This window comes from Oncorhynchus mykiss, chromosome 18 (genome assembly GCF_013265735.2).
Source record: "Oncorhynchus mykiss isolate Arlee chromosome 18, USDA_OmykA_1.1, whole genome shotgun sequence".
In the NCBI taxonomy this organism is placed as follows: Eukaryota; Metazoa; Chordata; class Actinopteri; order Salmoniformes; family Salmonidae; genus Oncorhynchus; species Oncorhynchus mykiss.
In genome coordinates this window covers 39,922,426-39,946,901 of record NC_048582.1, presented here as the reverse complement: position 1 = coordinate 39,946,901, position 24,476 = coordinate 39,922,426, and the positions used below count along the sequence as shown (strand labels likewise).

Below are 24,476 nucleotides of genomic sequence, written 5' to 3'. Positions count from 1 at the left end.
CGGGAGCACTGGTTGGTCGGGCCAATTGAGGTACCTGAATGTATAGTTTCAAGTGACTATGCACATATGATAAACAGAGAGTAGCAGCAGCATAAAAGAGGGGTTGGGGGGAACACAATGCAAATAGTCCGGGTAACCATTTGGTTATCTGTTCAGGAGTCTTATGGCTTGGGGGTAAAAACTGTTGAGCCTTTTTGTCCTAGACTTGGCACTCCGGTACCGCTTGCCATGCGGTAGTAAAGAGAACAGTCTATGACTGGGGTGGCTGGGGTCTTTGACCATTTTTAGGGCCTTCCTCTGACACCGCCTGGTGTAGAGGTCCTGGATGGCAGGCAGCTTTGCCCCAGTGATGTACTGGGCCGTACGCACTACCCTCTGAAGTGCTTTGCGGTCGGAGGCTGAGCAATTGCCGTACCAGGCAGTGATGCAACTGGTCAGGATGCTCTCAATGGTGCAGCTGTAGAACCTTTTTAGGATCTCAGGACCCATGCCAAATATTTTTAGTTTCCCGAGGGGGAATAGGCTTTGTCGTGCCCTCTTCACGACTGTCTTGGTGTGTTTGGACCATTCTAGTTTGTTGTTGTGGACACCAAGGAACTTGAAGCTCTCAACCTGCTCCACTAAGCCCCGTCGATGAGAATGGGGGCGTGCTCTGTGCTCCTTTTCCTGTAGTCCACAATCATCTCCTTCGTCTTGGTTACGTTGAGGGATAGGTTGTTATTCTGGCACCACCTGGCAAGGTCTCTGACCTCCTCCCTATAGGCTGTCTCGTCGTTGTCGGTGATCAGGCCTACCACTGTTGTGTCGTCTGCAAACTTAATGACGGTGTTGGAGTCGTGCCTGGCCATGCAGTCGTGGGTGAACAGGGACTACAGGAGGGGACTCTGAGCATGCGCCCCTGGGGAGCTACAGTGTTGAAGATCAGCATGGCAGATGTGTCGCTACCTGGGACAGCTATAGTTTAACTATGCTTCGTGCAAAGTAATCATTTTTTATGGGGTGCAAATAGCTACTTTCAAGGTGACTATAACTATTTACATACAGATTCCAAAAATGCATATTTTTGTAAAACTATTTGTTTTGTGTGCCCATAATTTCATGTGGCCTGAAAGTGTTTGACACGAGTCGTGTTTGCGGGATACTCCTGGTCTTGGGTGATATCGAGAGCAGCCACTAAGTATCTGTCAGGGCCCATAGACATCCATGCATTCCTTCCACTAGTGTGACAATCTCCAAGTAGAGTTCGTCAAACGGCTTCCATTTTACCACACCAGTGTTTGTTTGCTTCAGTCGGGGGCTCGTTTTCCTTCACACCAGCCTAGTCACCACAGTAATTAGGCCCAATCATTAGTAACCATTAGCATCAAGCTCTGCTCATAAACCAAGTGTCTGTGATTAATAAAGCTGTGACCTTTGACTCCGAGACTCAATTCGTAATCCCTCTGATTACGAAGAATGTACTACATACAACAGTAGGCGTTTTAAATGGCACAATATACCAACGGTTCAATGCTCCCCGGAGAAGGTTTTGATGGAACATTCTTTGAATGTTGTGGACATTTTGTGTCTGAATCGATTTAGTTCGCATCTCTCTGAACCGTGTGGCCAGCAGCTGTTAGTCAGTCTGTAGATGTGTTATAAAACACAGTCGCGTTGTTCCGAGCTAGTGATTTTAGAATCCTCGTCTTAATGTGGTTTGATCAGGGCTAATGAGCCGCTACTGTTTACTCTCTGAGGCACTCAGTGTCTTTACTGAGTCTTCCTACTCCGCTGCTTAGTTTTCAGCCCAACATAATGCTTGCTGCGGAACCCACTTAAAGACGTTAATACGTCTGGCTGCCGCCTGGGCTTGTGTAACCTGTATGTTATGCGCGTGCGTTTTGATTAGTATGTCGATTACAGAGAGGTATGTGTGTTTTGTTAGAATGAGTACCGGCGTTGGGTGTCTTTCTCTGGGGACGTGATTAACAGGGTTTTTGTTGAGTGCGCGTGCGTGTGTGTTGTACCTTACATGTGACATCTGCGCTCTGTCATTCATTAACACTGCTCCTGAACATCAGTGTTCAGTTTTTTTTTTTTTAATAAAAAGCCCCCAGCAACCCGAGGTTAGACGATCTATATAAAGACACAAGAGAAAATAGAGTTTTTGCTATCAGTTAAGGCCTTTTAAATATGGATTCAGATTTCATTAGTATGCAGCGGTTGTCATAGGTGGATAATTACCACAAAGATAAAAAAATGCTATCTGCAATTAAACCGATTTCAGAAGCACTTATTCCACACAAGAGAATAGGTGTGGCTTTCACAGAATGTATTGATGTAATGAAAGCGAAATGCTCTATCAAAACACTTGGATGGAATTAATTGGGTGAGTTCCTTCTATTCAGTAGTACCTTCCAAACCATAAGCCGTGGAGTATATTTTTTTTGATGCTGTAAACCGCCATACAGATTGCTGTGTGCTTGCTGGTAATCAGCAATAGCCTAGTAGTTAATACAGTCTTTGTCGCAAACAATGTGGGGTACCGTTTTAATATAAAAGGTATATATTGTTTAGAATGCATTGGCATTTAGAGTTCTATATACATTTGATACACAATATTCTGTAATTCAATGATGACTCACTTCCTCTGTATATAAAACAGCCGGTGTTGCCATGGGAATGGTTTTGTTGTACATTCCCCTCAGTCATATATCAATATGTACAGATCATGGCTATTTCTCCGGTTTTTCCTATGACTGTTGGTCTTTTCCCAGCTTTTCACACACACTGCTTTTCAACAGCTTCTCACTGCTGTCATAACAACAGAGTTGATGTTCACCCCTAGGTTCAATCCTTTCATTGAGTCCAATTATAGGAAATCACAGGTAGAAAAGAATGCAGTTCATTCCAATGTGAAATTCAGAGTTTTTTTCCTTTTTCTCCAGTCTCCTAGCGATTCATTTTTTTTTTTTAGATGGTTTCGCAGAAGTCATGAATATATAATTATTTCAATTTTTTCCTTTTCTCTGTTTTTTCTTTCCCCTGTTCCTTCCGCTCATCTTTCTCCTCCTCTACCTCTCTCTGTCCATTAAACACACTCCAACCGTGGCCTCGCAGGGCCTGCCCTTTAGTTCCGCCGCGGCTAGCCATCCCAGAGACCTTTACCGTCGTTAGCGTAGCAAAATCTCACGGCTCACTACACTATTAGTCTGTTAACCACTAACCACCATCTCAGACCGATGCACTCAAGGTAGCTCATCTCTCTCTCTCTCTCTCTCTATAAAACCATTTCACCCTCTTTCGCGCTCTCTCTGGTCTTTCTCTCTCTCTCTCTTTCATTCCTACTCTCCCCTCCTAACCATAGTCCGGGAAACGCAAATTAGATGCTGAAAGACACAGAAATGGGGTTTAAGTGCGCTCCGGGCTTCTCCCTTGATCTGTCCGTTCTCTGAAACTCCATTGTGGTAAAACAAGAGGAGTTTTACAGGAGCGGAACAGAGAGGTGTGAGGTGATGGATGAGTGTATAGGGGAGAGGGAGGGAGGGAGTGGAGGATGATGAAACGTCTGGTTCTCGACAGGCATACCAGGCAGGCTAAGACAAATCAGCTGTTAGTCCTGCAGGGATTGTGTGTGTGTGTGTGTGTGTGTGTGTGTGTTTTCACAGTATGTGAGGAGAATTATAGTGAGTGGCAGTGTTTCTGTTTGAGAGGTTACAAAGTTCAATGCTAGCATCTCCAGCTGCAACAAATCACTCGCAGATAAACAAGTTGTGATGTTGTTTTGCGGGAAGAACGAGGTGGCCATTTTGTATGACCGCTAGTGAAAGTACCTGCATACCTGGGGTGTCAAAACACGACGTAGAATCCACGGCATGCAGTCAAAACAATTCCTAAGAGACGGCCTCTCTCTAAAAAGATCAAGTGAACGGAAAAAAGGCCTACACACTGACAGCGTGTATCAGGGTTTAAGCCTATTAAACCGTTTTAGCCCGGGATATGTTTCCTGTGTCGTTGCAACTGCCGATGTTTATATCAGAAACTGATATGGCATGTAGCAGCAGGAGGAGGGGACTTGGTGGAAGTATGTATTTCTGCTGTCCTCGTCTGTCTGTCTGACTGTGTTTCTGCCGTGTTTCTGTGTCCCTTTTGTGTGTGTTTGTATGCGAGAGGAAGGTCACTCAGGTCACTCACTCAGAGGCCTGTCTACCCAGGGCTAGAGGGCCAGCAGTGGCTGGATGGGAGTGTGTGGGCTGTGATTCACTGTGGCACTGGATGGCAGGAAGCATACTGCTGCCTGCGGAGGAGGGAGGGAGGGGGGCATGGAGGTAGTAGAGGAGATCAGTGTCACAGTGAGGGCGCACGCACACACACACACAGAGAAGAACAGACAGAAGGATATAGCGACACAATCTGACAAAACAAACATGCAGTGTCACTGACTGACCTCAGCTTAATCTCCAGACAGTTAAAATGCACAGGGGCCAACAGGGGAGGGATCGCAGTAAATTCGCTTTGGCTCTGCTTGATGCTACTAGGCACAAGCAGCGGTGCCCATGAAGACAGGCTAGTATAAGTGCCTGTTGGTCTGGAAGACACCCAGCTCAGTGGAGCGTAAACCTGCTTCATGCCCTTCTGAGCTACACACACACACTGCTCTCTTGACCTGACAAACCCTCGGTGGCCCCGCAAACACCCAGGCCTCATTACCTATGCGGAAGGTTGCCCGGTAAAAGGCGGCAGCCGCGGCCCCCGAAACCCAACCCTGGTCCACTTGACCCAGATAAGTGACAGTCACTGGGTACGTGATCTGTTTTAAGGCAAAGATCAGGGGACGTGGGCCATGCTGGAGCCGAAATGAAGTGGCTGTTGCTGTCTCGCGCCTATTTGACCCAGTTTGATCCCTGGGAATGGAATGGTTGGAGGCGTTTGCAATGACGATAAACTCATTTCAGTTTTATTTTTGTGAGAAACACTTTTTTTCTGGTCCAGTCATGCTATTTGAGGAAGCGAACTCAGTGTTTTTAATCCACTAAGTGGAAGAACGATGGAGGGAAACCAAAACGCATGGGGAGAGTTGACCGGCACGGAAAAAAAGAGAATCTCTGGCAATTGATAGGGTTTAAAAGTGTAGCTATTAAGACAAAGAGGGACATAAAACGCGGAGACACTCAAAGCGCACAGATACACACGTACACATGCAGGGTTTGTTTCTGAGTACTACCACGAGGCGTCATGATCCAATGACTATTGGGGCTGAAGGTCTCCGTGTGTGTGTGTGTGTGTGTTTTGTGTGTGCCTTGCGTTGTATTGCTCATTGGTGAGCAATGGGGAAAGATAAGATGTAGGCTCATTGGACGCTAAAGAGTCCAGGAGAGCAACACTCCTGCGAGCCTGTTCTCCAATCACAGACGGCCCCGCAAAGTAAGTGTGTGTGTAAGAAGGTGTGAGGGCTTGGGTTGGTGGAGCAGGCGGGAAGCCGAGAACACGCTAGGTCACTAAGGTGGTCGGGGAGAGAGAAAGAGGGAGGGACGGAGAGAGGGATGAAGAGAGGAAGGGGTAAAGAAAAACACATGGAGGGAGGAGGATGTCAGGGGTAATCCAGTTTTGGCCTCTAAGCACAAGGCAGTATTTGACTTCATGTTACGTTGAAATCTTCTCTATCCCTCTCCCTCTCCATTCTTTATCCTTTCTTTCACTCCTTCGTTCCCCCTCTAGCTCCAGCACTTACTGTACAATACCTATTTTGAAAAAGGAGAGGAAGAAATTGTTTTTTTTTAGTGGTTCGTTTTTGAACTATAAGGTAATTATGTAGAATTTGAACATTTTTCGGCCCAAAGGGCTGTGTGTGTGTGTACTTCTGTGTCTGACCGAGTGTGTGACTAAAAGAGAACATTTCAGAGCTTGCTTGCCAGTGAAGGGAAAGTGAGCAATGGACTGTGAGAGAGAGAGAGATGGAGACAGACAGAGCGAGAGAGATAGAGAGAGCTGTCCCAGTTGGGAGTTTTGCGGAGGAGTGTAGCAGCAGAATGCCAATGGCAATGAGAGCCAGGCCGACTGTGAGGGGTTGTTTCGCTAGTTGTTCCTCCCTGTTACTTAAACCGTATCCCAGAGAGACGCTGGACCTTTTACAGTCTGCCTCTATTGGCCCCACTTCAGAGCCTTCGCACCCCTGTCGCTCTCCCTCATAGCACCATCCTTCCCTCCCATCTCTCTCTCTCTAGCCTCACAAATCTTATGTATATGCAGTGCTTTCGAAAAGTATTCAGACCCCTTGACTTTTTCCACATTTTGTTACGTTACAGCCTTATTCTGAAATGGATTACATTACATTTTTTCCCCATCAATCTACACACAATACGCCATGATGACAAAACAAAAACAGGTTTTTAGAATTTTTTGAAAATGTGTTAGAAGAAAATGATCACATTTACATAAGTACTCAGACCCTTTACTCAGTACTTTGTTGAAGCATCTTTGGCAGCGATTACAACCTTGGGTATGACGCTACAAGCTTGGCACACCAGTATTTGGGGAGTTTCTCCCATTCCTCTCTTGCAGATCCTCTCAAACTCTGTCGGGGAACGTTGCTGCACAGCTATTTTCAGGTTTCTCCAGAGATTTTTGACCGGGTTCAAGTCCGGGCTCTGGCTGGGCCACTCAAGGATATTTAGAGACCTGTCCCGACGCCACTCCTGCGTTGTCTTGGCTGTATGCTTAGGGTCATTGTCTTGTTGTAAGGTGAGCCTTCGCCCCAGTCTCTGGAGCTCTGTCAGAGTGACCATGGCCCTTCTCCCCCGATTGCTCAGTTTGCCCGGGCGGTCACTGTGTGGACCTTCAATGCTGCAGGCATTTTTTTGTACCCTTCCCCAGATCAGTGCCTCGACACAATCCTGTCTCGGAGCTCTACATACAATTCCTTCGACCTCATGGCTTGGTTTTTGCTCTGACATGCACTGTCAGGTGTGCCTTTCCAAATCATGTCCAATCAGTTGAATTTACCACAGGTGACTTCAATCAAGTTGTAGAAACATCTCAAGAATGATCAACGGAAACAGGATACACCTGAGCTCAATTTCAAGTCTCATAGCAAAGGGTCTGAATACTTATGTAAATAAGGTATCTGTTTTTATATTTAATACATTTGCAAATATTTATAAAAACCTGTTTTCGCTTTGTCATTATGGTTTATTGTGTGTAGATTGACAAGAAATAAATATTTAATAAATTTTAGAATAAGGCTGTAATGTAACAAAATGTGGGTTCGGGATAGTCCTCATTCTTTCAATCTGGGCTGACAGAATGGTTTTACTCACTGAATGGTATTGGTAAGTGACTGAACTGGGAGAGATATGGGGTAGAATATGTTAGGATGACTGGGTAGGAGTGTGTGTGTGGGGTGGGTCTTAGTGTGTGTTTGAGTGTGCTAAGGGGTTTGTCTATTCACATCACATCTGTTTTGTGAGCTAATCAGTCTCCAATGACATCGTCTCCCTCTCCACTCCACCACGCCCCATTCTTGTATCCACCCTGACAAAATCTGATCCAAATCCTTTTTCTCTCTCCCTCCCTCTCTTCTTACCCCCACCCTGTCTTGGCCCTCATTCTCTGCCAAACCCGTGGGTATCGGGTGGGTGGGCACCCCCTATCGTTACCCCCCTTTTCCCAGCCAATACAATCGTCTGTTTCTTTTACCTCCTTCCCTCAGCACTCAGCCCTCCCGCCCTTCAAACAGGGTTATATTCATCAGGCATAAGAAAACAGACTGAACATAAGAAAACAGACTGAAACAGGGATGGGTGTATCTGGACTTGACCAATAACAACAGCTTGTTTTTCTTTTTCCGTCAATAATTGTTTTAAGACCAGTTCATTTCCTCCATGTTAGACGGCTTGTTTTTGATGCAGTAACTAACATGACTCATTATTGAAAATACAGTTTTATTTTTAACTGAGAACATTAATGGTAAACGCTGCTAATGTAAACGCTGATATCAAGCACAGCACATCAGATCAGCAGCTAGGGTACCCACAGAGGGATGCCAAGGTTGGGGGAGGGGGGGGGGCTTCTGTCTGTATAGATTTTTGTGTGTGTGAGTGTCTGTGGATCCAGCTTTAAGAAAGAGAGAGAGCGAGCAATTCAGGACCGAGCCCTGGCCACCGCCCCATATCTTCCCTTCTCCATTTCATGTTTATGCGATAGCAAATGATTGACGCTGACCGGTCTCTTTTCGGCTGTGACTGAGGTTGTATGAGTGTGTGTCTCTGAACGTGTCCCCGGCGTAGAAACAGCAGACTCCACTACACCTACACAGCTAACAGATGCGCGGGTCTGCGCCGTTCCCAGTGGAATCACCCGTAGTCGGAATCTGTGATATGGACGCAAGCCGGAGTGAGAATCCACAAAGTAATTTATGCTCTCACTCACTCACTCTCAGCAGCGAGGTGCTAGCTTGGCAACAGCACACCACCATGTGGCTGAAAAGAGGAAGTCGACCGCCATTATCCTCCAATGTGATATTGAGGATAATAGTGGACTAGTGGCAGTCTGTGGAAACTGCAAGCTGGTTAAAACCAACATAATGAGAGGCTTTTACATTTAATTTAGACGCCTCACTCAGCCTCAATGCCCTCTGGAAATCACAAACATAGGCATAATTGAGCAAGGAGGCTGAGGTCAACGCAGAACATCGGGGGATGATAAGATGTGTGGCAGGCATTTAAATGCCTAACAGCTCATTTCCTGGCGTGCGTTCGATGGTGAGAAACGTTCTGAATGTTGCAGAGAGAAATAGAATGAACAGTCATGTCTGTTCTGTGTGACGCGTTTTTATCTGAATGTTCTGTAACATCCTCCTGAACAGGCCCCTGTTCTTCAGTACAGCTGTTTTCATTTAACACTTCTGATTGGATTCTGATTTCTAACAGCTGATGTTCCCCCCAGCTCTTATCGCAAGGTGTGATGACACGTATATTTGAATTGGACGAAATCCTAAGTACCCCCGCGTCGTCTTCTCTTTCAGAGCAGCGAAAGAAAACAGCAGGGCCGTCGACGGCTGGCATTATCGGAGGCATCATTGGTGTGGTCCTCTTGCTGGCGATCGTGGGCGCTGCCATCGTGCTGGTCCGCAAACGCAAGCAGAACGCAGAGAACGGAGAGTGAGTGTCCCCGCTCTCAGCAAATTGTCCTTTCAGGACACTCTTAGCGATTTCTCAGTCATATCTTTTTTTCAATATGTACGATTTAGCAAATCCATATCTTTCCTCCAATCAATTAAGTTTTACTCACTCCATATCTGTTAGGTGTGGACAGAGTGAGTTGCACTAACCTCTCCCCCTGCCCTCCTTTTCTCTCATCCAATCAGTGGTCCTCCCAAGCACAAGCCCCCTCCGCCTGTGAAGACCGGCAGCTCCACAGAGATGGTGAGTGGTCCACGTTCCCTGTCACTCAGGGCTCGTTATTATTGAAGGTCATAAACCACACGGAGTGCAGTTCGTAATGGGGCTAATGGCTATTGATTGGAGATGAGTGGCCCAGTTATCTGACTTTACCCACAGCTGAACAAGCATGTCACGGACCCAGTGACGAAGGAGTTGACGGAGACCCAGCCTTTAAGTAAGGTCTACTACGAGACCAGCGGAGAGCCTGTCACGGTAAGAGGACATCCTCCAATCTCCGGGTTGTGATCTTTAGGTCACACCAGAAAACCCCAAAAAATTGAATGTTTCCTATCGTACTTTAGTCCAGGTAGTTGCTCCATGTTTCAGTCTGTTGTCTGCCATTGGGTGCCTTATGAACACAACCCGGAATGTCTCCATTTTCACACAGTGCTGTTTATAGTCGTTGATTTACTACCTGTACGACCTTTACCCTTCATGAGGTACAGCCGGCTGCTTTCTAGAGTCTGGATTCGTCTCTATCGTCCGATTACTCACCCTTTTGTACTATATTATAACATTCTGCCTGCATGGTCCCTCAACATCTTGACTATTTTGTAAGCAAAACAAGCTATTTGAACCTATTGTGAAACTATTGAACGGTGCATGGTCAAGGAGTGGATTTTGTCTACCATACCACAGTTGATGACATTTTCTCGAGAGTTGTTGCTGGTTCAACCGGGATCTGTTGCTGTTACAGGATCTGGATGCCTGCGACGATGACGATGACAACGCTGCCGGCGGTGGGGCTGCTAATGGCGGCGGCCCTGCTGTCCTGGAGGGCTCGATACGGTATGCCGATGTCGACGACACGCTAAATGACGGAGCCCTGCCTCCGTACTCCGGCGCGGGCGGTCACCACGTTGATGAGCCGCCGTCGACCACTGTGGCCCGCGGAGAAAGCTTTGTGTCGGCAGCCATGTATGTTTAGCAGATGACGTTTTAGCCTCCGTGACGACGACAACAACAACGTGCCTGTAGACCCAGGAAGGCTCTGGACCGATCCAGCCTCCCGATGTGATCAGAACCTAAATGCAGTGTTTACTACTCTTGTGATTCCGGAAAGGTAATATCACCAGAAACACAATTCAAAATATCATCAGAATTATCACTCGAAACTGTTTGTTTGAATGTTGCAGTGTTATACTTAAGCAATAAGGACCAGAGATGGTGTGGTATATGGCCAATATACCCCGGCTAAGGGCTGTTCTTCTGGGTACAGCCCTTAGCCGTGGTATATTGGCCATATACTACTAACCCCCGAGGTGCCTTAATGCTATTATAAACTGGTTACCAACGTAATTAGAACTGTGGTATACGGTCTGATATACCACAGCTTTCAGCCAATCCGCATTCAGGGCTTGAACCACCCAGTTTATAATGTACAGTAAGCATCCTCAGACCAAAATGCCGTTTTATGGCAGTATGAACAGAATGAAGTTGTCACTGCTTTATAACATTGCAACATGACAAAGTTTAAGAATCTAACTCATGTTTTGGGTTCAATCTAAATTGCAAGAGCTGGCAATACTACGTTGTTAGGGTAACGAAGTGTGACATCTTTGTTTCCAGCAAAGCACACAATGCAAACACAATTATCAATGAGCGTGCAATCCCCCCCCCCCCCCCCCCCACACACACAGGAAAGATGAACATTTAAGTCAAATTAAATTCAAATTATAACGATTGTATTTTCAGTGTCAAAATACCCAGCATATATTGGAAAATACTGCCATTAGTACCAATTTATGTAGATGAAGTGGCTATTATACGCTGTAATATATGCTGTTTATTTTACACGCAGTAAAATATGAATTGAAATCTTTTCTATTTTAGTCTTATTCTTTTATGTACCGAAACACAAATGTGCAAAACATCATTGATGAACAATTATGTGAGACCGTGTCAAGTTGGTCAAAGATGTCAAAGTGAACCAAATTATCAACGAACACTGTAAATAATAATGCTGATTTAATATATTGTCGGTGAAATGTGTAAAATGTCAAAACAAAAAAAGAGTGTAGGTGTTTTCAGAACCTCTATGTATAGGGGTGTCAGTTTCCATGTGAAATTGGGAAAAAAAAGTATACATTTTACTTTAACGGGTATTGAGGTTGTCAGTCACAAGGCTTATGTTTTTAATCTAAAAATGCTGTGGGGATTTTAGCCCTTGTAACTCTGCATGGCATGATCGGTGGCTTGTTTCAATCAGTTGGCTCACTTTCCCCCCAAGGCTACTTACAGACACACCAGGGCTTATACTTTTTGAATGTTGTCGATGTCTTTGCGTTCCTTCATTGTATCGTCTACTTCAAGCACAAACACATGGATGTGGAGCAGCGGGGTGATTTAGGCCGTATAGAAGGCGCACAGCACGACATGAGATAGCTTTTAGCTGATACTAAGTCAGTCAGCATACATGTTCTGTCCAGAGTGCTTACTGCAGGGCGCAATAAACAAAGAGTTGTATGTAACTCTTGCTGAGTAATGGGAACAAAAATCATTGGTTCTGGCCGTTCCAAAGAGCTTGAGTCGCACAATTCCACGAGGGCATTGATCTGTCCGCGTCACCTCAACAGAGGCAAGCGAGGCTATACTCGCTAAGTACATTAGCTTGTTGAATAAAAAAAAAAAGACGCAAAGAAAAAGACAACGTGAACAAAAAAGCACATGTAGCTTTGTAAGTAAATAAATAGATACTATGAAACTAATGATTGCTGGACAGATGTAGAAAAAATAGATATGGTATATAGACTGCTAGGTGGGCATATGGACACAGAGAAATAGAACACAGTAGTAACTGCCTACCTCACGGTTCTTTATTCAATCACAGTCAGTGCTCCACTGCGCTATTGTCGTTTTTTTTTATGTGACAATCACTTTGAAAACAACTTTCATTGGCTTTTGGTGGCACTTCGGGTCTCTATGGTGTTTCTTTTAAAGATAATGTCTGCATGCTGCATGGAACTATGGGTAGCTCAACTTCTTCTCTGTGCAAAAAGACTCGTGCCGCCATTTTTGAAAACGTATGACTGTGGGCGGCGGGCTCGCATAAAGTGGTGCAGTGTCAGACAATCACATCTGAATTTTATAGCCCTTACACAGGTCAGAGTTCAAAGGGAAATTAACTGTGCATTTTTTTTAATTTGCTTTTATAAACTGTGATTCCATCTTCTTATTTTTTTATTTATTGCTTCATATTGCCGTCGGAAATATATTGTACTGTTTTGTGTTTTGCCTATAAAAAGAGCCTCAAAATTTAAGATGTGTTGATATATTGAGTTTAGAAAACGACAATCATTGGGCCCCTTGGGTTTGTTATTATCAGAGACCAATGAGTCAGCATTCTGTTTAGTTCTGTTGTTTTATAGTCAAGGCATCTGATAACGATTTCTCGCTGCAGCATGAGTTGCAGTGTGTGTTTGCCAAGCGCTTTGCCTCCGTCCCGATAGGTTTAATGCCAAAAAATACAAACTGTGAATGTTAGCGATTAACGCTAATCTGAATCCGGTCTTCTTCATTCCCCGCTTGTTTAATGATCTCACATTCATTGTCGCATTTTTTTCCATCACCAAGCCAGATGTGCCTTCGTTACTTTATTTTTTTAGCTTGTTCACTTACACATTTGTTTCTGTCTTAGAAAATAAATATGAGATAAAAAAAAATACGAGTTAACCTCTGATTGTGGAAAGCCAAACACTTGATCATTGTGATTTTTTTTTTTTTGTAAACATGTTCTTAATTCCCCCCCCCCCCTTTAAAAAAATGTCATTTGCTTTTTTGAAAACCTATTATATGTTTTAAGGATCATTGTCTTGTCGAATAAAATGTAAACCAAAGGCCCTGAATGTCTCGCTGTATTCTGTTAAACTTCTATTGAGTCACAACGACCTCCAGGCCTTGAGTCCTTTAAGGCTCCTAAATGACCAACCAACATGTGTCACTGACAGCATCACATCCTGTGGCAGTATAATGTCCAGTGGTAGCTGACACTGATTGCCCTTTGTTGCCCCTGGACAAGTATGTGTCTGTTACCATTCTAAAGCCAGCACCCAAGTGATATAGCCTGACCGTAGAACTGTCACCATGCATTTGTTAACCTCTGTCTTTAATTAGTGTTATAGGCCTCCTGGGGGGGGGGGATCAACATCACAGAACATGTTTTAAGATCATTTTCAGCTAGTACAACATCCAACATTTCAGCCCCAGAGCACATGTCAAAGCGGCAGGTACTTTCACACTTAACAAAACCAAAAAACATAAAACATGGCAAATTACAGTATGCCTGAGATTTGTGTGTAAACATATCCTCCGGAGGCTCAAGCACAGACAAATCCAGGAGTATTATTTTAGCCGCAAAAAAAATGTTTTAGGCACCACTAGACGTGCTGCTTGTGAAAAGTGTTGTCATTTTTTTTGAGCTACTGAGCCAGGCATGCAGATGTGTGTTGAAGCGTATATTAAACAGACTAGGGAGCGTTAAAGGTGCAGTCTGGGATTTGTTTTTCCCCCCAGCCAAACGTGCTGCCCGTCACTTGTTTTGGTATACAGATGAGGGATGAGGCTGGGGTCATGTAACCCCCCTTCAATGAATCCTCAAATTCATAAACGGGGCTCTTTCTGCAAGGACTGACAGTCCTTGACATCCACATGATAATTGTAAACGTACTTTAAAGTTATGCATTGTTTAACAAAGACACTGTTTATAATGGAACAAAAAAACCTTACATTTTGGGGCATGATAGAAGACAGTTGTGGTAAACTCATGATGCATTTCTAAATGATATTCCACAGGAATCAATGGATATATATATATATATATATATATATATATATATATATATATATATATATATATATATATATATATATATATATATATATATATATATATATATATATATATATATATATATATTATATTATATTATATTATATTATATATTATATAATTAATTTAAATGCTTAATGATGGCTGTAAATATCCCAGATTGCGGTTTTAAATGAGACGGGAACCAAAATGATGCTAATGCTACATCACTAACCCTTGTGTTGAAGATGAAGGAAGTGTCTGATATTAAAGCACTTTCAATTATGGTTAGAGTGCTTAGTGATGGAGATGAAATATATTCACCCAAGTACTACCAGTGGCTGTATCCGTAAGTAGGCCTCGGAGTCAAACAACACTTCTTCCCTTCTCTGATCCGTAGATCAACAGTTTGACAACATGGCTAGAGTTGCCAACACAGACCAGATTTATAACAGCAGATTATAACATGCTTTTTTTTTGTGGGTGGGTGGGGGGTGGGGGTGGGTGGGAGGGGGGGGGGGGGGGTGTGTTTAAGAAAATCACCAGGAATAGCTTTTTGCCTGCAGCTATTTCAGATCATAGTTGTGCCTGCTCTTCCTATTACCTCAATATCCACCTTCCATTAAACTACACACACTATAGATCATATAATGAATTGATTTAGTAATTAAAACACTGACTGATATGAATGTGTCTGGTATGTTGAAGTGATATATGGTGGTAAGATTTTATTAATTTGATATTCTCTGTTTGCATGTCATTTCAGTGAAATCGCTCCTCTTTGTGACACTAAATAAAGTATTTGGTAGCATATTTGGGCATGACATTTAAAACATGCTAATCTGGATACATTGATTGGTTTTTGGTCTGAAAATGCAAATATTAGCCATTGGTGGCAGTGGCTAAATCACAGTGTGGATTTCCTTCTCCAAAACTCTCAAGGTAAGGAAACAAATATATACATATGTACTTTTCCTGCACTATCGCTTTAGTGAATCCAACTTTTTTTAAATTATGTATATATATATTTTTTTACAAACACTACCTAATGGTTAGAATCTAAAAATGATCACGTTTACATCATATACATCATATAATTACTTCGCCATCCAGTAATTCCAAGGAGAAACGTTTTACCCAGACCGGCCACCAGAGGGAGCAGTGGGTTGCAGAGATCAACCATGATGTTGTGTGCATGTGAACAGGCGGGGTGTGTTGACTGGTAAGATAATGATGCTTTTCATACCTCATTCTGTTAATGGAAATGTCTGTAAGGAAACACCCGACGGTCATACACATGACAAGGCCATGTGCTGTTTTCAACTAGGTCCTCAATGCAGCACACTCAATTTAACTATAGCACAATCAGTACACCTAGTAGGTATTTCTGTTATGATAGGGTTGTGTACATGTTTTGAGTGGGATGAAGAAGTTTTTTTTCAAAACTATTACAAACTCATTCTGGTGATTCGCAGCATACTGGGCTATGAGAGGCCCAGGGTTAAAATCCTAGACTAGCCCCCAAATAGTGGTTTCTTGTAGGGAAACAAATGGCTACATTGTGTTATTATTGTGGTATTGTACACTGTGTTCTGTGGGGAGTAGAGCTGAGAGTGGCCCACCATCTCACAGGATTAACTACTGGCATTAAATCAGTTGCCTTGAGATTTTCATATTGCTTTTTCAATGGGAATAAGGGGCTTCACTCTCCAGCTGCTTTTTCTTTCTCTATTCTACCCTTCTCTTCTCTACCCTTCTCTACCCTTACCCCTCTAGAAGTAGCATTTGACCTTGTGGGGACTAACAAAATGTCCCCAGGTGGTCAAAAAAACACCAGAAAATTGCCAAAAACAGTAGATGTTAGATGTTAGAACTATTAGATGTTTAATGTTTCTTTTGGGAAAAAATATTCAAAAAGTGATAGTTTTGCCATATTAAAACGAGAGTTCGGTGATGGAGAAACTTGAAGAAATGTTGGGATCTCGTGGGTTAAAATCTTCCTAGAAGTGACACCGAGTTGGCTGTGGGACATGTCAAGATGCCGTTATTCATATAAAAAAATGTGATTTATGGAATTCTTCATGTAGTCTATTTTAAAAGGTACTCCATTTGTAACATGGTTTTAAAATACAATATTGGTGCATGATGTCTACTTAAAATATTAAAGGGACGCAAAAGGCACTTATTTAGTGGAAAGACCCAATGTACTAATTATGAGCAAATGAGCACAACTGATTCTAGATCAGTGCTAACTATCTGCTAAGCCCCTTGTCTCTCATCTGAGTCAGCCATCTTAACTGCCTACAACAATCCCAGAATTCTCTCTCTCTCTCTCTCTTAATTGAACCATGTGTCAGTCTCTCCCTCTCTCGCCCACCATTTCCTCTTTTCCATGAATTCCCTGGCTCCCGATGTGGCGCGGAAAAACAGCGATCACCATGGAAACAGCCCAGCAACAGGCTGGCCCCTAACACCCAATCGGAATGCTCGGTGGCTCTACCTCTCCTCCAATGGGAGCGGTGGGCCTGACGTCAGCCGTGAATGTGAATGCTCAGAGGCGTGATCGTTCACTTCCTCGATCACTTCCTCGTTGGTACATCTAGCCGACTGAGCTGAGCCTTATTCGATGTTCCTCGCCTCAACATTGCTCGGAACATGTCGAATGACACTTGTCTGCTAAAGTGCTGCTCTTCATTGAATAAAGTCCCCTTCTGTGGTGATGATACCACAGTAGGAGAGAGAGAGTGGGTTTCGAGTGGAGACGCTAGATAGTTTTCCGAAGTCATGCCCACAAACCCACTTGCGACCTATATGCAATCACTTCACCAAAGTGAAGCAATCACTTCCTCGCTCATCTACATATCAGCTCTGCTGCCCACTTACGATGTGCTGTCATCCAGAATGATGTGCAGAAAGGTCATCTGGTACACACAGTTCCCTATTTCCCTCTGCTTCCATTTCATTCCATTTTCCAGCCTTAAGTAACACGTAAAGTTGTATCTAACATTTAGCCTACAGTAAAAGCATACAATCGTTGACAGACACCTCTTTGTCACCCCATGGCAAATGGATGTGAGGAGACTCTCTTGTTAGTAGCTGTGTGTGTGTGTTTGAATGTGTGTGGGTTTCTGATGTGATGCCTGCTGCCAGCAACTATGCCAAGCTTTGTATACCACCAGTGTGCTACTACTCCTGAATTCAGTGCTAGTAAACCCATTTCATGTGACATGCAAGACAGGATGTGGTTGCCAGGCAACCTCCATCCCTCGCCCCATCCCCTACAAAATAGATGTGTATTTATAGAAGCGATGGCAAGGGAGAGGGAATTACGTGTTGATGCTAAAATTAAACTTTTTTTCCTGTTTTCTGAGTCACTCAGTTTGTTTCATTCACAGATGGGCAGAGGAGAGTGAAACAGGAGAGGGGCAGAGGAGAGTGAAACAGGAGAGGGGCAGAGGAGAGTGAAACAGGAGAGGGGCAGAGGAGAGTGAAACAGGAGAGGGGCAGAGGAGAGTGAAACAGGAGAGGGGCAGAGGAGAGTGAAACAGGAGATGGGCAGAGGAGAGTGAAACAGGAGATGGGCAGAGGAGAGTGAAACAGGAGATGGGCAGAGGAGAGTGAAACATGAGAGGGGCAGAGGAGAGTAAAACAGGAGAGGGGCAGAGGAGAGTGAAACAGGAGAGGGGCAGAGGAGAGTGAAACAGGAGATTGGGAGATGAGAGGGAGATGAGATCACCCCCAAAGGCCAAAGTTCAGTATTGCCTCTAAGGCGGTTTCCCAAAGGATGGGTGGTGGACAGTTATTTCTGGATCATGGCAGGAGACTGTTTGTCTCGAGATATTGGCTTTGTTGGTCCGGTGGGTGGCAGGAAAATCCCAGAACCTTTTGATTAGTCAGAACACAAAGTATTTTGGGTACCACAGTGTGACTAATATCACCGCAATATAAATGGACAGGGTCATCATCGTGGATGGAATGACAAACTCAGAGGAAGTCAAACCCTGTGTGTGGAAGTACTTGGGGGGAAAAAAGAGAGAAACATTTACAGGGATGGCACATAAATGAGAGAGAGAGATGCTCAAGAAAGACACTCAAGTCTGAAAGACCGCAGACTCATATGGTAGACACAGTACAGTCTCTCATAAACCAGTTACACCCCATAGTAGGGAGACCTACTTCACACAGGAGACAGACAGACCAGACAGACCAGACAGACAGACAGACCAGACAGACCAGACAGACCAGACAGAAAAGACAGACAGACATACAGACAGACAGAGACCAGACCAGACCAGACAGACAGACAGGCCAGACAGACCAGACAGACAGAGACCAGACCAGACAGACCAGACCAGACCAGACAGACCAGACAGACCAGACCAGACAGACCAGACAGACCAGACCAGACCAGACAGACAGACAGACAGACAGACAGACACCAGACCAGACCAGACCAGACCAGACAGACAGACAGACAGACAGACAGAGACCAGACCAGACCAGACAGAGACCAGACCAGACCAGACCAGACCAGACAGACCAGACAGACAGACAGACCAGACAGACCAGGACAGACAGACCAGACAGACCAGGACAGACAGACAGACCAGACAGACAGACAGACAGAGACCAGACAGACAGACAGACAGACAGACAGACCAGACAGACAGACCAGACAGACAGACCAGACAGACAGACCAGACCAGACAGACCAGACCAGACCAGACCAGACAGACAGACAGAGACCAGACCAGACCAGACAGACAGACAGAGACCAGACAGACCAGACCAGACCAGACAGACCAGACAGACCAGACCAGACAGACAGACCAGACAGACCAGACAGACAGACCAGACCAGACAGACAGACCAGACCAGACCAGACAGACAGACCAGACAGACAGACCAGACAGACCAGACAGACCAGACCAGACAGACAGACAGACAGACCAGACAGACCAGACCAGACCAGACCAGACAGACAGACAGGACAGACAGACAGACCAGACAGACCAGACAGACAGACCAGACAGGCCAGACAGACAGACCAGACAGACAGACCAGACCAGACAGACAGACCAGACAGACCAGACAGACCAGACAGACAGACCAGACAGACAGACCAGACAGACCAGACAGAGACCAGACCAGACCAGACCAGACCAGACCAGGCCCTTACACAAAAGGTATTGTTTTCCCAAGTACAGACAGCGTTCTTCCCCATTAGCTCAGGGAGCCATGGCTCATCTCAAGGTTTCGCCCAACAACACGCTGCTGCTCGCTCCAATGGAGCGTCACGTTGACGGATGGGTATGTCTTCACGAAATGCATCCCTGAGCGCAAAAAATAAAATAAAAAATGGAATAGGAGAGACAGGAGAGTGATTTTGATGTCCTTGTGAAAATACCAAGTTTTTTTTTTTTCTGTTGCAAAAAATCTGAAGAGTGCCTTGATATTAAAAAAAAAACTTTCTGCTGTACATTTTTGTTTTAATAATGTGATGTTAAATCGAGGTTCTAATACATGATTTGATTTATTGAATTATTTGTTATTTCCGTGTCTTACATTTTTCAGATACCCAGCCCGTATATACGTATATACGATTTTCAGTGTAGTACAGTATAGCTCCACCTCTATTTTGCAGTGAGCCTTCCTTTATCTCCCGCTGTCTCTTTCACTGCCATTGTGCAACTCTGTCATGGAATCAGACGAGGCTTTACAAAGAGCGGAAGAGAGGTGGGGAGGAGAGGAGAGGAAATGGAGAGAGTAAAACCCTTTGAATTGCATTGAGAGGCAGGGAGAAAACATAGCCTATCAAACTTCCCAGCTGCATCCCATGTGTCCTTTCCTATCTACATTTCCCTCTCTCCTTCTCTCTCTCCTTCTCTCTCTCCTTCTCTACCTCTCTCTACCTCTCTCTCTACCTCTCTACTTCTCTACTTCTCTCTCTCTCTCTCTCTCATCAAGACCCCTTGACTTTTTCCACATTTTATTACGTTAGCCTTATTCTAAAATTGATTAAATAAAACAATATCCTCACCATCTACACACAATATACCATAATGACAAAGCAAATGTATGAAAATAAATAAATAAATGCTTTATTTACATAAGTAGTCAGACCCTTTGCTATCAGACCTGAAATTGAGCTCAGGTGCTTCCTGTTTCCATTGATCATCATCGAGATGTTTCTACAACTTGATTGGACTCCACCTGTGGTAAATACAATTGATTGGACATGATTTGGAAAGGCACACATCTGTCTATATAAGGTTGTCCATGTCAGAGCAAAAACCAAGCCATGAGGTTGAAGGTATTGTCCGTAGCGCTCCGAGACACTATTATGTTGAGGCACAGATCTGGGGAAGGGTACCAAAAAATGTCTGCGGCATTGTAGGTCCGTAAGAACACAGTGGCCTCCATCACCGGGGGCAAACTACCTGCCCTCCAGGACACCTACACCACCCGATGTCACAGGAAGGCCATAAAGATCATCAAGGACAACAACCACCCGAGCCACTGCCTGTTCACCCCGCTATCATCCAGAAGGCGAGGTCAGTACAGGTGCATCAAAGCTGGGACCGAGAGACTGAAAAACAGCTTCTATCTCAAGGCCATCAGACTGTTAAACAGCCACCACTAACATTGAGTGGCTGCTGCCAACACACAGACTCAACTCCAGCCACTTTAATTATGGGAATTGATGGGAAATGATGTAAAATGTATCACTAGCCACTTTAAACAATGCTACCTAATATAATGTTTACATACCCTACATTATTCATCTCATATGTATAAGTATATACTGTACTCTATATCATCTACTGCATCTTTATGTAATACATGTATCACTAGCCACTTTAACTATGCCACTTTGTTTACATACTCATCGCATATGTATATACTGCACTCAATACCATCTACTGTATCTTGCCTATGCCGCTCTGTACCATCACTCATTCATATATCTTTATGTACATATTCTTTATCCCCTTACACTTGTGTCTATAAGGTAGTAGTTTTGGAATTGTTAGCTAGATTACTTGTTGGTTATTACTGCATTGTCGGAACTGGAAGCACAAGCATTTCCCTACACTCGCATTAACATCTGCTAACCATGTGCATGTGACAAATACAATTTGATTTGATTCATTCTTAAATGGAAGAAGTTTGGAACCACCAAGACTCTTCCTAAAGCTGCCCCCCCCCCCCTGGCTAAACTGAGCAATCAGGGGAGAAGGGCCTTGGTCTGGGAGGTGACCAAGAACCCAATGGTCACTCTGACAGAGCTCCAGAGTTCCTCTGTGGAGATGGGAGAACCTTCCAGAAGGACAACCATCTTTACAGCTCTCCACAAATCAGGCCTTTATGGTAGAGTGGCCAGACGGAAGCCACATCTCAGTAAAAGGCACATGACAGCCAGCTTGGAGTTCGCCAAAAGGCACCTAAAGACTCTCAGACCATGAGAAACGATGGTTCTGGTTCTGATGAAACCAAGATTGAACTCTTTGGCCTGAATGCCAAGCATCACGCCTGGAAGAAACCTGGCATCATCCCTACAGTGAAGTATGGTGGTGGCAGCATCATACTGTGGGGATGTTTTTCAGTGGCAGGGACTGGAAGACCAGTCAGGATTAAGGGAAAGATGAACGGAGCAAAGTACAGAGAGATTCTTGATGAAAACCTGCTCCAGAGCGCTCAGGACTTCAGACTGGGGCGAAGGTTCACCTTCCAACAGGACAACGACCCTAAGCACACAGCCAAGATAAGGCAGGAGTGGCTTCTGGACAAGTCTCTGAATGTTCTTGAGTGGCCCGGACTTGAACCTGATCAAACATCTCTGGAGAGACCTGAAAATAGCTGTGCAACAACGCTCCCCATCTAACCTGACAGAGCTTGAGAGGATCTGCAGAGAATAATGGGAGAAACTCCCCAAATACAGGTGTGCATGCCTGACGACTTCTATCTTGGAAGCAACATCAGCACTGACGAGGGACTGACAAGGATGTCGAGCTACAGTACACCTCATCAATGCTCGACATGCCTTCAGGAAGCTCCGCCCCAATGTGGGTCTCATCACAGATCTCCATAAACACCAAGAACCACATCTGCAACACAAACGTAAAATCTGTTTTTCTCTATGGCTGTAAAACATGGAAAACCACACAATCCCTTATCAATAAAGTAGTCTTTATCGAAAACTCCCCGCAATACATTGTGAGGATATGGTGGCCAAACAAAATATACAACCACAACCTGTAGAAGAAAATAAATTCAACAAGAGGCCATCAGCAATGTAATCAGGAGAAGGAAATGGACTGGACATACACATCAAACATAAGACTACAACCCATACAGAAAAAGGAAGCAGGGAAGGCCAAAAACCAACTGGAGATGCTCCACTCTTCAAGAACGGAGTAAAGTAGGGATCTCCTGGCTCGAGGCAAAAAGCCCTTGCTCAGAAAAGAGTGAGGTTGAGGGTCATGGTGGACGCCCTATGCTCCCAACGGTGCCAAGAGGTTTATGTCAAGTCAGTCAGTCGATCCAATACGTCAGCTTGCATGGAGCCAACCCGACATTGCACTCAGTCCCAAAGACCTGAATGGCTCGTGCAACGGGTGTGGGATCACGTGGTGCACACACACACACACACACACACACACACACACACACACACACACACACACACACACACACACACACACACACACACACACACACACACACACGTTCATGTGAATTATTGAACTAATACAGAAACTCTCCCCAAAAGTGATTCACAGTACTTCTCATGCTCCGCCAGAACCAGTGTGTCATGGCTAGATGGCTGGGTGGGTGCGGGCGGGCGAGCGAGCGAGAGCAAGACAACCTGAAGAAAGTGGAAGAGCGAGGGTGGAGAGGAGAGTAGAGAGTGATGGGGAAAGAGAGTAGCAATGAGAGATTGAGAGTTTAGGGAGGGTGATGCAGAGAGAGAGATGTGGAGAAGGAGAGAGTAGCGAGAGAGAGATTATTGGTGAAAGAGGGGGAAAGAAAGAGAGAATGGAATCACACCATATTGTGGTCACCACTGCTGGCAGCTCAATCCATTATGTATGAGAACTCCCTATTGGTAGTGATGGGCCACTCTAGTATGGATTGCGTGACCTCTTTAAAGGCACAGTGAAACACTATCCGTTCCCTCCCCCCACACACAAAGCTACAAACAAAGTACAACTACAGGGTTGGGTTAAATGTGGAAGACACAATTGAATGCGTTCGGTTGTGGAACTGACTAGCTATCCCCGTTCACTTTCCCTAAAAGCAATATAATATACTTAATATATAGTACATGTACTGCTTAATATATTAGCCCAGGGCCAGGTTTCTACTTATCTTATGACAAAGCAAGGAAAGAATACTGTGTTGTTAAATGCGGAAGTCTGGCACCCTAGTGGCTGAATTAATGACACCATCGAGATAGAACGTCGATGATGTCATATTTTGATCTAGAGCTCAAAGACCCAGGTTATGAATGATATCCGTTTTTGAGGTATCCTCTGTCATTTGCGTAGAAAGATTCCTGCTAATTGTGTGCTCCCCAAAATGCCATAGTGTCAACGTCTGATGGCCACATATACCCCTAAAATGACTGTGTAAAATGATTAGTGCTGAGCAGACAGCAGCAGGAAGAGAGAGAGGGGGGGTTCAAAGGAGGGGAGGGGGTGGGAGACAGAAAAACAGCTGGAGGCAGATTAAGCACAATAATAGAGAGGGGGTAGCGAGAGAGAGAGAGCTGTAGCAGTAGTACTATTAATATTAATAATTGTAGTAGTAGTAGTAGTAGTAGTAGTAATGGTGTTGTTCCTAACAGTAGTAGTATGACGCTGGTAGTGTTCAAGTGCTCAGCAATAATAGCAGTAGTTGCTGTGCTAAGCTGTGGCACTTGTCTCGAAAACCTAGCATCATTCTACCACACTGTCGGTCTAATGTGATATCACAGCAATTACACAATCACTGTTAGTGATCTTGCGAGAGGTCTGGAGGGGATATCGATCTATCTTCCTCGTCCTCTCGTCCTCTGTCTGATCCTCCCATACTCATCAGCCACCCTGAAGAGTACCATAAGGAGCCCTTGTTCTCGCATCTCAAGGAGCTTATGCAACAGCACAGTGTGTGTGTGTGTGTGTGTGTGTTCTCCCCTGCCTTCCCTGGAGGATATGTCGGTGCTCTGTGGACGAACAATAATGATATTCAGAGGATGCATGACATCT

General features: G+C 44.6%; 1 protein-coding gene across 1 annotated transcript in view; it reads left to right on the top strand.

Moving 5' to 3' along the window:
• pvrl2l (PVR cell adhesion molecule related 2 like) overlaps positions 1 to 13,258 on the top strand; it is an 85,898-nt gene extending 72,640 nt beyond the window's left edge. The window contains exons 7-10 of the mRNA XM_036952772.1: positions 9,002 to 9,137; positions 9,344 to 9,401; positions 9,537 to 9,632; positions 10,117 to 13,258. Coding sequence (XP_036808667.1) covers positions 9,002 to 9,137; positions 9,344 to 9,401; positions 9,537 to 9,632; positions 10,117 to 10,347 — 521 coding nt within the window. The 3' untranslated portion in view covers positions 10,348 to 13,258. The remainder of the gene's footprint in view (positions 1 to 9,001; positions 9,138 to 9,343; positions 9,402 to 9,536; positions 9,633 to 10,116) is intronic.
• Positions 13,259 to 24,476: the final 11,218 nt, after the last annotated feature.